The 17997-nt window shown below is 37.1% G+C and overlaps 1 protein-coding gene across 2 annotated transcripts in view; it reads left to right on the forward strand.

Moving 5' to 3' along the window:
• Fam83b (family with sequence similarity 83 member B) overlaps window positions 1–17997 on the forward strand; it is a 74976-nt gene that overhangs the window by 50932 nt on the left and 6047 nt on the right. For both annotated transcript variants that reach the window (XM_021661263.2, XM_021661264.2), the window contains exons 3-4: window positions 7310–7474; window positions 8797–8921. In XM_021661263.2, the coding sequence (XP_021516938.1) occupies window positions 7310–7474; window positions 8797–8921 (290 nt within the window). The remainder of the gene's footprint in view (window positions 1–7309; window positions 7475–8796; window positions 8922–17997) is intronic.

Raw genomic sequence — 17997 nt, forward strand, 5'->3', positions numbered from 1 at the left:
AATGAAGTTTTAAATGTTATATTCTTTACTCATTGGTCACAATTTGAACTGTTTTTTTTTTCATTAATGATTTAAGATAATATATTACATTATATTTATTTTCTCTATAGTAGTTTTCTTTTAAAATATTACCAGTACAATTATGTGACAAGCAGCTAAGTAAAGAAATGCTTATTAATTTTAGTGAATGGCTTTCAGTCTCTAAGAGAAATGATATGTTTTTAGCACATTACCTTATATAGCTGCTCTATGCCTTCTCTTCAAGCTTTGTTAAAAATATATTTAATAACCATGTTTATTTATTTTATTCTAAGTTTTGATCCCTAATCATGCCATTTATCTTCAGAGTTAAATGAAATAGAACATTTTAAAATATTGGTCATAGATTATAGTTTACAAAGTGATACTTGGGCTCTTGAAATCTGCGGTCGGGTGTGGCTACCAAACATCTGTTGCCTCTACCATCTGTACCCGCTGCAATATGAAAATGCAGCAGTGGGTGCCGGCTTTGAAGAGTCACGAGGGTGTCATGATTGCCTGGTAACATCAACTGTTGCTTTTGAGTGTGCAGCCAAAGCTTTCCACGTATGTTTCCTGTCCTCCTAGAATTTGTGGCAGCATTTCTGAAAAGTCAGCTTTAGCACTGTAGTTGTTCAGCAATAATTGCTATTTTTTAATTCTTAAAATCATTCATTTTAACTGGTAGAAACAGACACAGATTTGTACACCTTAATGGGGTACTATGTAATGCATACGTTGCAATATCAAATTAAACTCACTTGACATTATGATGAAAATATTAAAAATCTCTTCCTCTTGAGAAAGTAGAGCATATAATCTGTAGTCACCCTACCCTACCATGTAACAGCATGTGAGCAATCTTCACTTCTTGGTCTTCATTATCATCATCTTTGTTGTTGTTGTCATAGTCGTCATCTTCTTCTTCTTCTTCTTCTTCTTCTTCTTCTTCTTCTTCTTCTTCTTCTTCTCCTCCTCCTCCTCCTCCTCCTCCTCCTCCTCCTCCTCCTCCTCCTTCTCCCCTTCTTTCCCTTCTCCTTTTCTCCTTCTCCTTCTCCTCCTTCTCCTTTTCCTTCTCCTTCTCCTTCTCCTACTTCTCCTTTTCCTTCTCCTCCTCCTCCTCCTCCTCCTCCTCCTCCTCCTCCTCCTTCCTACTTCATCCTCCTTTTTCTTTTTTTTTTCTGTTCCCATACTTCAAAGGCTTGGTCCTTTCACATAGGTCCTTATTTCTCCTACATTAAACTCATGTACTTTTATATTTTCTCATTGACTGAATGACCCAATTCCTCTGTCTCCTCTTTAAGCCCTGATATTTTGTTCTCTCCATATGATGTGTTCTTTTGGTGATGCTTTTCACAGACGTTTTTCCCTTCCTATATCATTTCAACTTGATTTTTCTGCAGCAGTTCTCTTTTTTATAGCCTGCTTTCACACTGAATTGGCATTCTTATTTTATTCAGCTGTTCGTTGTTCTCTCGGAGTACTTCATACTATCTTTGTGTTGATTGAACATATTTGTTATTGTTCTTTGGTAATCTTTGAAAAATCCCTTTAAGTCACTATCATTAGAGTCCATTACTATGAGTTTGGTGCATTTTGGAAGGTAGGTGTTGTCTTGCTTTTTGTGTCATCTTTGTTTTTTACACTTTTATGTCTGGAGTTAGTGTTATCTGAGTCTTTTTTTTTCTCTCCTTCCTTCTTTTCTTCTTTCTCTTTCTTCTCACTTTCATCCTTTTTAAATACAGGTTGCTCATTTTATTTTTTGTATTGGGGTTTGCAATGTTTCGGAGAAGTCTACGCCATTGTAGATTTCCTCTCCACAGAGGAATTTAGGTCCTCTCCCCTGGTATTTAGGTCTTTGGGGTCCATCATTAATCTCCGCCTGAGTCGCCAACTATCTGCATTAACTTAGTCACTTTCTATGCTTCAACACACCTCTGACTTTTATCTCTGCTTTTATCATCTTGTAGTGTGGCTCTCCACACCTGCATACCCTACCCCAAGTCAGCTCCAGCTTGCTCCCCATTTCCACTACCCTTGCCTAATATTGTTGGCCCTGTGTACCTGTGTGCATTATCCTTGCTTAGCTATAGTTTGCTTCTTGCTTCCTCAACTTTTGCCACTTGTTGTGGGTCCTTCTGCAGGCGGACACCCCAACATGTGTCAGTACTCACCCACTCTTTGATTGTATATATTCTACCAGGTGTCCTGGGTCCCCACTCACCTATGTGGTTTTTCATTACAACTATACTGATTTACAGTCCCACCAAGACCATGCAGTATGCTCCACATTCTTACTAGTACTTGCTATGGTTAATATTTTGGTAATATCAGTTTCTACTGATATGAAGAAATATCTTGTAGTTTTAATATACAGTTCTTTGATAATTAGTAATGTTGAGCAGTTTTTATATGCATTACTATTGATATTTATACCTATTAAATGTTTGTATTAATTTCTGGTAAATTATGGAGTATTCTTTTACCCACTTTTAAATCAGGCTATTTGTCCTTGTGCTATTGAAATGTTTGAGTGGACTACATGTTCTGGTTGACAGCCCATTTTCAAACATGTAGTTGGCAAGTATATTCTCTCATTTTTTCATTATTCCTCCATTTTGATTTCTTTTGTTGTATAAGTTTTGTGGATTTAGAAAAAGTTTTCATTATTTTAGCAATGCAATGTTCTTTGTCTATATTTGGAGAACTTCATTTTCACAGATTAAAGTAGGAGAACCACGCCATATTCAGTATCTTAAAAAGTTACTATTTAAAAACGATTTGTAGTTCGGTTGTTGCCCCAAAATTTCTTGCTCATTCTATGCTTCTGACTTAATTCTGGCATGCCTTCCTTTGGAAGTATTATATTTTATGGTCTTATGCTGAAAGTTTCTATCCATTTTTACTTGAATCCTGTGACTGGTAAAAGAGCTCTATTTATAGCACATCCCTTGATGCTCCTAGAACTGGCGTGCACACAGTTGGAGGCATTTTAATTGATTGGATTTTGGTAGAGCAGAATCTGCCTCGGTGTTCCATCCTCCGCGATTCTGCCTCCCTAACCTTTGCCTCTCCACACAGTTCCCTGTGAGGTTTTGTAAGGCAGACGGTGTGATTACATAGCTAGATTATCTTAGTGGAAAATAGACTTGGAGGGTCCTGGGGTAAGTTTTCTTTTCCCTCCACTTCCTGCTTCGTCTAAGGCCTATAACACAATTGGTTTGAGAGCTCATGCTAAGCACAGTTTCCACTCCAGATTTCAGAGAAAGTCAAATTGAGAGAGGCATTAAGAAAGAAATTGGAACATGTGAAATGGATGATTTTTTTTTTTTAAGTCAAAGAAAGGACTCTAGGTCCTTTGCAGCTTCATCTAGGATATCTTCTTTTTTCCTCATAACTACTGTTCAAGTTTCCACTAAAGTTATTTTCAGAAGCAAGGGTGCTTACTTGAATGGAGCTGGTATAAATGTTTAAGTAAAAAAAAAAAGGTAAAAGCAAAAATCTCATGTTTACATTAAGCATTTTGGATTCTATGTTATGTAAGGAATGTGAGAAATTCTTACTCAGTTTCTCCCATGAGTTGCCTACAGATGTATCAGTTTTATAAATTATAGCTATTGCCACAATGCTTACTTTCCCTTCCCTTCTTCTTTGATTTTTATTATATATTCTATATGTAGAGTTTTCTCACGTTTGCCTATCAGTGATAGTTCAAGCTTTTGTAAACTATGCACAATTAAGTTATTAACTGTTTAAGTTATTATTATTAACTTGTTAAGTTAATAAAGAAAAATGAAATATGTTTCTTACATGCTGTAAATCATTTGGACTACAGACATGAAGTTTGGGTTGCAGTATATAAATCAGCTTTTGAGTAATAAGATCCTGAGATCTCTAGGATAATTTCTTTCTTACATTCAATATGTGGAAATGAAGCTATTTATTGTATTTCATAACAGAAGCCCTCTTTACATTATATTTTAGCCATCATTATCAGGAGTAGAAAAGAGTTGCTGCAATATAGAATTGCAGAATTTAACCCATATAAGATTTTTTTTAAGTAAAATTGTTTTAGTATAGACAGAGTTATTTCAGTGAGTTTTCCAAGAACATTTAATTTATGACAAATCTAAGTAGTTGATGTACAATTACAGGCTATTAGTTCTTACTTAAGCTGTGCAAGAATAAGGGCCAGACACATTTGTTCCCCATATCAGCTTCATTTGGTTTTTTGAAACCCATTAGCTCTTATTTATGACAGGTTTTTGCAGACTTAGAAATATATATCCCTTAAGTGAGCATTTCCCTTGATTTCTATTACTCATTACAAAGAAGTTTTCAGTTGTGTCTGATTTTATTATAAATACTTTTTTTAAAAAATCACATTAATCATTTTATCTTTACAAATTATTTTATTTCTTCCTCCTGTGTCTATTCAGACAATTACCAGGGAAGTCAGAATCCCTTCAGATGAAGGATTTTGACAGTGGTGGCAACCAAGTGCATGAAGAATATTGATTCAGGGTACAGCCATGTGTTACTGTGTAACTAGTTCCTATGTAAGCATATTGCTAGCAGGTTACCCAAAGAAAACAAGATAAAACTCAAAAGAAAATCCTAGAAATGGTGATGCATTTTTTCCAAAGAAATTTAAGCATTTATCTTCAGCATCAAAGTTGACACTTTTCTTTCCAGTAATCTACCAAATTTTCTTTAAAAAAATAATATATATTATATATTCATATATATGTATGTATGCATATGTTACCACTGATTTAAACTATGCATGTGTGGTGGTTTGAATGAAAATGACCCCTGGAGATTAATGTTTGAATGCTTGTTTTCTACCTAGTGGAACTCTATGGGAAGGCCTGAGAGGTGTGGCCTTATTGGATGAGGCATGTCACTGGGGGAAGGGCTGAGGCTTGAAAACCCCTGCACGGACCAGTCTCGCTTCTTCTCTTCCTGCTGTCTGTGGATCAGGGTACAACGCTCTCAGCTACTGCTCTAGTGCCATGCCTGTCTGCTTCCCACTATTCTAATAATGAATCACCTCCTACAACATTAAGCACACCCCCAATTAAATGCTTTCTCGGTCACAGCAGTAGAGCAGTAACTAAGAGAGCATGCTTACGTCTTCATGTGCTTACGAAGATGAACATCATGGCATCATTCAGTAGGCTTCACAATCCTCCTCCGCCACATGAATGTATAGACTAGGCGTTTTCCACGTGCTTATTTCTATCAGACACTTTTTCCCAGTAGGCTACATTAACCAGCTATTCTCTCTTTAGATTTTGTACTGTATGTCATATCAAATCTAAACATAAAATTTCTATACTATTTTTGTGGTTGTTAAATCTAGTCGTTGTGGTCATTTTCTACAGCACAGTGAGTAAGCGGTCATGCAGTACTTTCAGGTGAAGTTGACATACATCATTTCTGATCAGTGTTCCTTATCAAGACTAATCCCATACAGAACAGCTCATTTTACCCTGCCTTCCATGGCACAGTTGAAGCTTTGTAGATCTCGTATAACTTCAAAACACCAAGTGAGGGTAGAGAAAGCGGATACCCAGGAAGCTGCCCACGTGGTGAGCCCCAGATACGCTTGTTGAAGACTCATAATCTCACATTCTAGGTCTCAGCTTAGTCCGTTATCTGTCACACAGGAAAACCAGCATTTGTTCTACCTTTGGTGTAATTGAATCGTTCACTGGCTGAGTGACTTCAATTACTTTTGCAAACAAGAACCTATGAAATGGGCTTCTGACCATTTTCAGAGTCTAAAATGACTTGTTACATGAGAGTCTCTGGTAAATTAAAATGACTTCATACATACTGGTTATAAATATCATTTTGGACAGTAGTGTTTCTTTATTTAAACTTTTTTTTCCTCACTAATAAGTACGGTCGGATTATGTCAGGAATATATTTTAGGGTTTGTCTTATGAAACATAAAGTTTTAAAACCTTTCTTTGTCATTGATATTCATCAAACCATTCATTAAAGCACAGTAAGTGAATTAACACTTGTCAGTGTGATTTGAAGACATCACATACTTGATATCAGGAGGAATGTTCTCAAGTCAACAAGTAAGATGGTTTTCTCTTGTTTTTCTCCTCTTCTGGCCCCTCCTAGCAATCCATGTATAGGAAAGCAAGGAGAGATGCTACTGCGGTGAGAGTCTATTCATGCCCCGACCCCAAGCCTGATTGCAATGTGTTAGGCCGTCCAAGGACTGTGACCGTCTCATATGACTTAAGGATGGTCCAGTGTTCTGTCTAAATTTTGTGTAGGGGTAAATAAAAATGACTTCATTCTTCCATGACTTTTCCTCAAGATGTCCACATGGACAGCTTCACTTTGTTTAAAGCTAACACTGTCCCTGGGATCCCTGAATCTAGCCTGTCACACAACTTGATCCCTTATGCCTGCTGTTCCATGCCACTCAAAATAGTCTTTCTGTAGGTTAAGGCAAGATGTAGAAGGGTGGGGACTTTTATCCTGCCGCCTCTCACATTATAAGTTGTTGGTAAGTCAGTCCTAAGTCAATCAAGAGATTTTCTTTTTCTTCAAACTTGATTTCGCTCTCAGCACTTCAGGGCGTCTGCACACACAGGCACACAAACCAGCTGCCTCAAATAGTGGCCTGTTTTAGTCTTATTGGCCTTTGTTGTGTTTCTTGTTGCTGACTGTGTTACTTTTGTTACTTTTTGCTAATTCTGTCTGTGAAGCTAATGTGAAGTGTAGATTTCCCTGTTCTTCACACCCTTCATTTCCATCATTGCAGTCTTTGGTCCTTTCCTAGATAGGGGTCTGTTCCAGTCTTCCAGCACCTTCATTCAAAAAGCATAAATTCATCCTGCAGCATCCTTCTTTCTTCAGCCAATCGTCCAGCGTAACCCAGAGCACCATCTCCTTCATTCTTACAATTTCTACAATCCCATTTTTCTAAGAAAAATTTCAAAACTGCTTTCCTATGTTTAGCTTATAAACAGCGCTAGAGACGATAGTAGGATTTGTCTTTAATTGCAGATTTGACTGAGATGTAGATTCCCATTAACCTAAACTAAAACAAAGGTTGACTAGTAATAGACATGCACGTATTTTATATTTATTTGTATTTATTATCACATATTTTAATGTGACAGTGTTTATTCATTTCTATGTAATATGTTTAATTTCCTTCCATTTTCTTTGGTTCCTACTGAAACTAAGTTTGTTTGTTTGTTTTTTTCTCAATGGTTATAACTTTTCTAAAACTGCCTCATATTTTTGTCTTTAACAGGTGGTTGCTATAGTGATGGATGTATTTACTGATGTGGATATTTTCAAAGAAATAGTAGAAGCATCAACACGAGGAATATCTGTATACATTTTACTTGATGAGTCCAATTTTAATCACTTTCTTACTATGACTGAAAAACAGGGCTGCCAAATTCAACGTCTCAGGGTAAGAATTCAATTTTTTTCTCTCAGGTACTTTTGCTTACCATTTTAATTATTGACTTCATATGATTAATATAAAAAGTATAAAAAATAAAAATTATAATGGAAAAAAAGAAATGATATTGTTTTTCTGACTCAACAGAACTGATTTTTCTAAATTACATGCAAATATTTTATGCATGTAGAGATACAGAATAGGGCACATGATGTCCTGGATTACTTCAGTGTCAAATAGAGGATATGCTTTATAATTAAAAAACAAAAGATAAACTAGTGCAGGGAATCTTATGAAAGAAGGAAGAGATAGGAAAACATGGAGGGGACAGGAGCTCCACAAAGAAAGCAACAGATCAAAAACTTCTGGGCCCAGAAGTCTTTTCTGAGACTGATACTCCAACCAAAGAACATGCATGGAGATAACCTAGAACCCCTAAAACCCCTGCTCAGATGTAGCCCATGGCAGCTCAGGAACTGTCTCTGGCATGAACTCAGAGTCTGGCTCTTTGATCACATCCCCCTAAGGGGGGAACAGCCTTACCAGGCCACAATGCAGCCAGTGCTAATGAGACTTGATAAGCTAGGGTAAGAGGAAAGGAAAGGAGGACCTCCCCTATCAGTGGACTTGGGGAGGGGTAGGGGAGGAGATGAGGGAGGGTGGGACTGGGAGGGGATGAGGGAGGGGGCTACAGCAGGGATGCAAAGTAAATAAACTGTAATTTATAAAAACAAATAAAATTTTAAAAAGTGAAAAAATAAAACAGTAAAAAAGATATACTAGTAAAAATATTAAGAAAATAATGATGAGACAGCAATGACTGGAAGACATGTTTGTCCTGGAATATGCTTCTTGATAGAGGATCCCTATGTATTCTTCTGAATTAGCTTTGCCACCAGGAATAGTTAGAGATTCTGTTTAACATGTACATCTTTGAAACTTCTGGAAAGTGACTCCATTTGGTATGTGTTGCTTTCTTGAAGCATTTGACATAATGTTTACAGCTACATTTGACTCATGGAAAGGTTTTCATGCTATTATCATCTGAAAGCGTTTCTCACAGTGAAATCCAATATCATTTATGAAACTGTTCTGCGTAAACAGAAAACATATGTCCATTTAAACTGTGTTAAATATATTTTTGAAATGGTTCTTTTTCTTGAGTATCGACTTTTAGGAAAATGTTTGCAATTTTCCTTCATGAATATTTATGTGTTTAAAGTTTGTTTCACATAAGTGTTTTTGATTTGTGTTACATTGTCATTTATTTACTTTGAAAAAAAATCTCACTTCTAGATATAATTTTACTTTTTGTTTACATATAATTGTAGAACATTCGAGTACGGACGGTAAAAGGCCAAGATTATCTTTCAAAAACAGGAGCGAAATTCCACGGGAAAATGGAGCAGAAATTTTTGTTAGTTGATTGCCAGAAAGTGATGTACGGTTCTTACAGGTAAGAATATTGTGTTTATTTTAAGCATTTCCATCCACAGAAATAAGTTATTGTTTTGAGAATTGAGCAGAATTAACTCAGCCGTACCTTATAAATAAGAAAAAATAAGAGGCCATGGGGGATTCTCAGCAGTTCAGAGCAGTCATTACTCTTACAGAAGACCTGAGTTTGGTTCCTAGCACTTGCCTTAAAAAAAGGCTCACAACTAACAGGAACTCCAGCCCTCGGGGATCTGTGCCCTCTTCTGGCCTCTTCTAGAACTGCACTCATGTTTATAAACCCACACACGGATAAATATACATAATTATAAAAATTTTTAAGAATCCTTTTTAAAAATGGAAAAATGATGCAGAATCTATAGCATGGAGTCTGCAGACTCGGGCCTTGCTAACATCTTCATGGAACTTAGGCTGCTCACATGACTATGGGCGATCCTGTAACTTGGCTTCAGAGTCTTGATCAAAACAGCAAGGGGGCTGGCTAACATTCAAGGTGCTTTTCAACTCTATAATGGCAAAAGTGGATGAACTCCTGCAAAGGCAATATGAATTTAGAAACAATCACTTAAGTCAGTATTGGTAATTTATGCCTATAATCTCAGCATGCCAGAGGACATCAAAAAGTTCACGACAGCCTGGTCTATGTAGTGAGTTCAGGTTCAGCTAGGATAGTAGCAAGATCCTGTCTCAGACACCAAAAGTAAGGCTGGAGTGATGATTTAGCCTGTAAAGGTATTTATTGCTAATCTTGATGCTTTGAATAGGATCCCTAATACCCCAGTGGTAGAAGGTGATAGACTATGCCTACAAGTTGTCCTCTGATATCTATCTATCTATCTATCTATCTATCTATCTATCTATCTATCTATCTACTGTGACACACACACATGTACAACATAAATAAATTAATAAAATCTGAAAAATTAAATATTAGACACCTACAGAAAAAAACAGATGCTCAAAAATAAATAATAAATAAATAGAACTTGTTTAGCACTCTGAAGACCTTGCCAGGAGATCTCCTGTAGGGTTGTTCAGTGTCTGAGAAAGCCAGAAACGCTAGGCAGTCTAGGTCAGGCTGATCAGGAGTATAGACTTTGGCCAGTAATTTCTCAGTAATGTCCAGTAAAGCCATTATTTCTGAGTGAGGTACATAATAAATCTGTATCAACAGGCAAATAAAAACTTCTAAATGCTTCTAAAGCTCAGGTCAATGAGGCACTATAGGTCCATCCTAGAAAACATGGGGCTAGCTCTAGAGAGCTGTGGATGTGAGCTGGCCAGTGGAGTAGAGCCTTTGCTCTTTGATATATATTATTGAAGTCTTGAGCGAAGGGCTCAAACTTGCAATTGCCTTTGTTTATATAAAACTACTATGATCACAGAACATGCTACATGTAATTTCTGTGTAATTACACCTCCCAAACAATGTTAACTATTATTTTAAGACTTTCTTGTATTATTTTCTGCTTGTATTTGCTGTAGGCTTAGGGAGGCCCCCTCTTCCTCTCCTTCTCTTGCTCCCTCCCTCCCACTAATCCTTCCTTCTTTCTCTTCTTTAAAGCTGTTTGGAGTTCCAAATGAAACCTTGTTAAGACAAAAATTACAACTAGACTTGAAATTAATGAGTCATTTTAAGGTTTCATATACGTATATACTTGCTCAGATGCACTTAGTTTTAGAGGGTGTTTAATTGAACTTTTAATTAAGTTTGAGTTTACTTCACTTATAGATTGTGTTTCTTATTTAAGCACATCACAATTTACTCTTTCTATTTTTATTCTTTGACTTGATGTGTAACGTTGTATTCAATACTGAATCTACCTCGTTTGTTGCTGCCACTAGGAGTTGAGAGTTGAATGTTGTAATGACTGGACCTGAGATAGTAAGGTTGATATGAGATATTGATTAAAGTACTTAATTAAAAAGAAGAAAAGAATAACCAAAACCAAGCCAGCCCAGCTCTAGAAAGCTCCTCTAGCCTCAGCCCATGGGGAGGAATGGAGGAGATTATGGAATTTCTAGGAGCAGAGAATATTACGGTTCATCTAAACCATTTTCTAGCAATTCCACTCTCTGTATTATTTCAAGATCATTTTAAATACACTTCTTTTCAAAATTATTAGTTGCAAGTTGTTGTCAGTTTTGTTTCTTTTCATTTCCTTCTGTCATTAACTGTGCGAAGACCTGTTACATAGTGCAAGTGTGTACTGTGCCTTGAGTGTCTCCTCTCTGCTCCCTTAGCCTCCCTTTTCATCTCTCCGTACCGTTCCTGTTCATCGCCTCAAATGATTTTTCATTTGTTTTACATTTTAAGATTATAACAAAATTCCATCGTTTCCCTTTTTCTCCTCCCTCCATACCCTCCCATACACCCTTCCTTGCTCCCTTTCAAATTCATGGCTTCTTTTAAAAAAAATTAGTTGTTGGTGTGTTCTTCCCTTGGGAAGGCTATTCCCCTGCTCCTAGCATTCTTTAGTTGCCTGTAGTACTCTCTGTAGCATTAAGCATCATGGACTTCCCCTCCCCTCATCCACTGTAGCATGTCTATTCTTGTTGATCTGGTTCACCTCATGCTAACCAAACTCAGGCCACCTAAATGAGCAGTAAAGGTGTTTACCTGCTAAGCCATCTCTTCTTGTCCTCCCTGTACAATGAGTTCCATATTGTACAAAATATTCTACAACGTTTTTATGTAGTAGTTACGAACCATTTTGGCCAAAGCCTATTCCCTTCTAGTTAAAACAGCTTGAGTGCCTTTTACCACAGCGTGTCATTTTCCCATTTTCCTTGTATTTGTTTTCTTTCCTTGTCCATTTCCATTTTCTTCTTTCTTTAGTTCTTTTTGTTTGTTTTTTTCAGTCAAATTGTCACTTTATCACTCAGGTTGCCTGTGAGCAGCTATGTAGCTATGCAGACCCCCGTTGCCTTTAAATTCTCACTCTCCCAGATCTTGCGTGGCCAATGTTGACATCACAGGTGTGCGCCGCTACAACCAGCTGAAAATGTCTTTATTAACTAGTACCCGCCCTCTCCCATGCCCTTGGGCTCTAGAATCTCATCATTTGGAGAGAGGCCTAGCCTCTGCAGTGAGCACTGTCACAGATGTGATACATAAAGGTGGCTTACCCGAAAATTGGGAGCTTGATGTGTCCTGAGGAAATAAAACACATGTGTTTTAGTCAATGAATAGAAGTAGCATTGTGAATTTGGCATCTCCACCTGAAGTTGTAAAGGATATTTTGAAGCTCTTTATAAGGTATTGTCCATAAATTAAAATCAGGATGGATTTTTCTGTTTGTTGAGGTCCTTCTGCATCTGTCTGCTCAGTACTGGGGTTACAGATTTAGCCTCCAAACCACACTGAAAAGGAATTATACTGTAAGCTTCTTTTTCTTTTTAATATTACCCCTGTAAAATTTACAAGGCATTCACTAAATTTGTGTCTCTGTGGCGCCATTTTTAATCAGGCATGAAGATGGACACATTTGAAATTCATGTTACAACCAATATATTTTTACTGCTTGAATCCCATGGCCTTTATTTTTTAACCTACTGCCTGGACCCAGCCTCATAAGTTGCTTTTGGTATATGGATTAATAGCTATATTCAACAGTTCCTGACTGATGTATGATGTTGTGTTAGGGGGTGAGAATATGTTTTTAACCCAAGTAAATATCTTTGTAAATATTATTACAAATGTAAATGTAACAATATTACATTACAATAATATTAAATGTAAATAATATTAAAAACATAACAGTTCAAAGTGTAGCGGTTGTTTTCAACCTTTAGTTGCCCTTGGTCCTGGCCTCCAGATGCAGCTACTCAGTTCTCCTGGCTAGGTCTTCTGGCACCGATTCCAGTCGCCTAAGTATTCTCACTAGGCTGCTTTTTCCAATTTATGGGTTTCCATTATTATCCCTTACTGTTTCATTATGATGACTGAGGCGTATTTTTCATCCACCTGTGTTCACTTTTCCGTTCTTGTCCCCATTCTTCCAGTAGAGTATGGCCACAAATTTCTCCACCACAAGAAGGTTTATATTATTGAAACTGGCTTAAAACTGAGCTTGGTGAAGTGTTTCACTTTCCTTCACAAATTTAATGGCCATTTTATTTATTTATTTATTTTGTGTGTGTGTGTGTGTGTGTGTGTGTGTGTGTGTGTGTGTGTGTGCACAGGTGTTAGCAAGTTAGGCGCATGTGCCTGTGGAAGAAGCCAAAGGACAACTTTGGATACCTTTCTTTGCTCTGGTGACTTCTATCTTTTATGGTGTGTGTGTGTGTGTGTGTGTGTGTGTGTGCGTGTGTGTGTTGGGTTTGGGTTTGCTTTTTTTTTTTTTGCTTGAGAGAGAATATCTCATTATCCCAGAAGTCACCCTGGCAGTCAACCTGTGTTAGTCTGTGTCTGTCCTCAAGCCATTACAACAGGCTCAATTTGGTTTTGTTTGTTTTTTGTTTGTTTGTTTGCTGCCTGGCTGGCTAGCTTGCTTGCTTGCTCGTTTTCTAATTCATTGCCTTCTCTTCTATGCATCCCTCTCGTTTTACAGTTGATTGCACAGATTTTTCAGTACACGGATGACTTTTCCAAATGATCAGCTACTGACAACAATGTGTTATGTGCAATGTAGGCTAGCAGGGTTTAAGCCAGGAGTACAAGCTCAGTGGTCCCAGGACAGTCCATATTTCTGGTATTTTGATCTATGAATATCTAAATTCCATTTTCCTTTGTTTTTCTTTCTTTGTCTCTTTCTGAGTTACTTATTTATAGCTCAACTTAAGATAAATTTTTCTAATTTTTCTCAGGCTGTTGAATTTTCTCCACTATACTCAGAAAGGATACTCTGTTAATTCAAATCTTCCTTTCCTTAGTAAGGCTTGGTTTGGGTTTACAGATGGTCTGTCTGGGAGGCATTTTCATAGACATTGAGAAGAGCAGACATGCATTCTGTTTTGCTAGATATTCAGAATGTTTCTATGATGTCCTGTTGCTCCGTAGTGTTTTTCAACTCTCTATTTATAAATCCATTATTGAAAGTAGCTCCTATTATTTTAGTCACTCTTTCAAGTCTGCCTTGAATAGACTCAAATATTCAAGTATGCTCAATATACTTCAAAGACATGGTGCAGAAATACAATTGTCATGAATGGTGATATTTACTCATTGATTATGTATGACTATTATTGTGATTTTAACAAACATTATCTTCTTGCTAAACTAAGATTGACCCTTTTGTCATCATGTGTTTGTCTCTCATTGCTTTTAAAAACACTTTTTAAAGTGTTTTTCTGATACCATGATGCTTTTGTTTCATTATGTTAGGCATCATTTTCAAGATACTCTTTTCTACTCTTTTGTTTTTGGCTAGTCTAAAGTGAGTCTCGAAGTCAGCCAATGCTTGGGTCTGGAATTTTTATCCATTCCTTTGATTTATGTATTTTGGTTGAAACGTTGGAAGAAATTCTTAGCAAGAAGCTACCTTTGGTGTTGCTATTTTCAGGGCATGCTGGAAGTCCTTTTCCTCCAGTGATCTTTTTTTGTTTGTTGTGCTGGCATTTTTGTAGGGATGTGTCTTGATTCCCTTTACCTCTCTTTTCTTATATTCTGTGGATACTTCCTTTTTGTTTTGCCTCTTTTTAGGACAGGATTTCAGTTTGTAATCTAGGCTGTCCTGGACTCCATGGAAGTCCTCCTGCCTCTGCCTCCCAGGTACTAAGGTTTCCTTGAGCTACCACCCGAACGTGAAGATGGTTTCTTAGCTACCTTGCTTCAGTGCTTTGTTATTATTAGCAGTCAACCTATGAAAATTCTCTGATACAGTTCCCACTTTACCATTACTTTGGATTATTTTTACTGTGTCTTTTGTTGTTGTTGTTGTTGTTGTTGTTGTTTGGTTTGGTTTGGTTGTTTGGTTTTCATCTGTGGCCTTTCTTGTGAAAATTGCTATCTTTTTAAACAATGTATAATAAAGAAAAAAACCAATGTGTGCAGTAACAGATTTAATTGAACTTTCTATATTTTCTGACAATATAAGCATTTATGACTTTTAGGGTTTATTTTTTTACTTTAATAATACATTTATTTTATCACTTGTTATTAAATATTTTAAGCATCTTCAGAGTACCATACCTGGGGATGTAGATCTCAACAAACTATATGAGATCTCTGAGATGAATTTTACTTTAACGGAGAGAGGAGATGATTAACAAAGTCAAAGTACACTATGAAGCATCAGTTAGTAATATATGCTAGAAGAATCCAGGGAACTAAGGTAATGAATGCTTAGATAAGTTCTCTAGATACAATGGCTGCAAATTTCTAAAGGGATATGAGTCAAGAGTCAGAGGGAGAACAATATTACCAGGAAAGGGCAACTACAAAGATAGGGGGACAAAAGGAAAAAAAAATACATGGTTGAAAATCTTAGACAGGGGGTAAGCTATCCAGAAAGAACCAGAAAAACAAGCTTGGTGTGGTGGAACTTGCTTGTAACCCTAGCAATCAAGAGGTTGAGGGATGACAGTCCTAAAGCCATCCTGGGATAAAAGCATATGACAGCATTTTCTAAGGCCAGGCAATGATTTGAATTTTATTTTAGGGAAATTAGAAAAATTTCTACTGGAATATGACATGAGCCAGTCTTTATTTTGTAAAGATGGCTTTTATGTTATGTCCGTTGACAAATGAAAAAAAAATGGAGAAACTAAGGTTCAAATTGGCTTATGGCACAATGACGTGGGTGACATGGAATGGTGAGAATTTTTGGAAGCAATGTTGGCAGATCCTGTTCTTGTTTTTTTGTTGTTGTTGTTGTTGTTGGTGGTGGTGGTGGTGGTGTTTTGTTTTACTGCTAGCTCTAGGACCAGAATATTCAAAAGTGATTCCCCACTTTGTGTGGACCACTCAAGGGATGCTTGGAAGAGTGATTTAAATATGATAAAGGTAGAGAGAGCTTTGTGTGGATAGATTGCATGAAATGTGCTTAAACCACCGTCTCAGATATGACCAAAAGGAAGACAGATCTGGGGAAAAGTGATGTGGGATGAAGGCTCACAAATCGGACATACAAGTCCTGTGAAGGAGTTCATGCTGCAAGCGGCCACTGGACGCTGATTCTACAGTCACAAAAGGACCAAGTGCTAATAGTGCAGATATGTACCTTGGGCCTTGTAGTGGCAGAGAAGAGCAGGTGTCCCTCCCTGCATCCTGCAAGTGCCTTATTGGCCCATTCAGACTCACTTTGGAAACACTCAACTGAAAGTCTTACTGTAACTTGCAATTTTTATGACAGCATTCCAAAGAAAACGTTTATCCGGTTGTCCTTTATTCTCAGTTTCCTGAAATGAACTCTTGCAGCCTGTGTTATTTCATAACCTTTAAGGTTGTACCGTATTCTGATGCTCTGATTTTTAGAGAAAATTCAGTCCCGAATCCTTCTAGTGTGTGCTACAAACAACCACTAGAAAGGCGATCCGCAAACGTTTCTTTTTCTTACAATTTATCTGAATTTGGGGACAAATCCTAAACCAGCCAAAGTTTCTGCTTAGCTTTCAAACATACCTACAAACTTCACACATCCCTCATACCTCTGTTTTTCTTCCAGATAAGCATACTGTGTGTGTGTGTGTGTGTGTGTGTGTGTCTCTGACTGGCTGGCTGACATGCTGACTAAACTGTGGTAGTTCCTGCCTCCTCTGCTTTTCATTGTGTTTCTTCCAGACTGCCTGCTCCTAACCTTTCGACTCCCACTTTCTCTGGGGAACTCCGAGACCCTGCTAATTTAACATTTATCCATTGCTTGCTGTTTCCAACACTGCCTCATTCATGGCTTTAGTTTGATTGAAAAAGATTATTTTTTTACTTTATTTTTATTTCCCCACTTCCGACTGCATGCCAAAATTTTTTTAACTATTGATTTCTATTTCATTTCTCTTCTGTCATCCTTCTCACCTACATATTCACATAAAGAGTACCTAGTAAGTATGTTTCTCATCCCATGAATTCATGAGACATAACACACAAATTTAAGCATATCAGAATGACAAATTTCCAAATATAGAGTCTCATGATATTGTATTTATTTTTAATAAGCACATTTAAGAAATGTTTATATTTGTATTTGTTTTCCCTATATAAACATTACATTCATTCAGTATAGAGAGTATCTCCCTGTTTTTTTTTCCAGAAACTGCAATGTGTCATATATATTCTTTAATATAAAGATATTAACAATTTATTTTTTTTAGTCACCTGGCTTTCTATTGAATTTAGGTGTTCATAAGTTAAAATCAAAGATTATCATGGAATTTTAAGTTTTCCTGCACTTCAAAACTATATAGAAAAGGGCTTGAAATTCGTATAAAATACTGTGGAATCATTACTACCTTTAATTTATAGGAATAGTGCTCTATATTCAGGGATCCTGATTGGTGTTTTAAAGAGTGTGCTTTATGAGGAACACTGTAACCCCGTGTGGACGGAGGACAGAGAGGTCTGTGTATCAGTAACTGAAGCTGGGGCCCAGAGTTGCTCTATTTATAGCCCTCTGCATCCTAAATCACACTGAATAACCCACAGAGATAAAAGTCGGAAGGAGCCGAGGCTCAAACTATATCCATTCGTGTCTGTGTGTTACGACCTGTGAGGCCACAGCCGCAGTGATGCTACCCAGGTCTTCAATTTGGAGATGAGGAAAGTAGACCCAGACCTAGCTACAGCTTTGCAGAGGCAGCCAAGTCGCTAAAGTTCCACTGTCACACAAGCTTTCCCCACACCCTGCTGTGTTGGAATATGTGAGTTATAATGTTTTTAACCCTCTAACATCTTGGCAGGTGTAGATTCAAAACATACAACCACTTTCTTTCAGCTTTTGGAATATGGACTTCAAACCAGTAGTCAGAGTTGCTTAGATAATTAATAAGATATATGTGTATTTATTATAATCATCTAGCTATTAAAATATTCTAAATATGCTTACCAAGAAAAACAAAACGCACATGTGTTCTTCGGCCGTTTTTTAATGACTTTTTCAGCAGAACTGTATGGTGTTAGTTTCTGGCCAAAATTAAGTTTC

Source organism: Meriones unguiculatus, chromosome 6 (assembly GCF_030254825.1).
Source record: "Meriones unguiculatus strain TT.TT164.6M chromosome 6, Bangor_MerUng_6.1, whole genome shotgun sequence".
Classification (NCBI taxonomy): Eukaryota; Metazoa; Chordata; class Mammalia; order Rodentia; family Muridae; genus Meriones; species Meriones unguiculatus.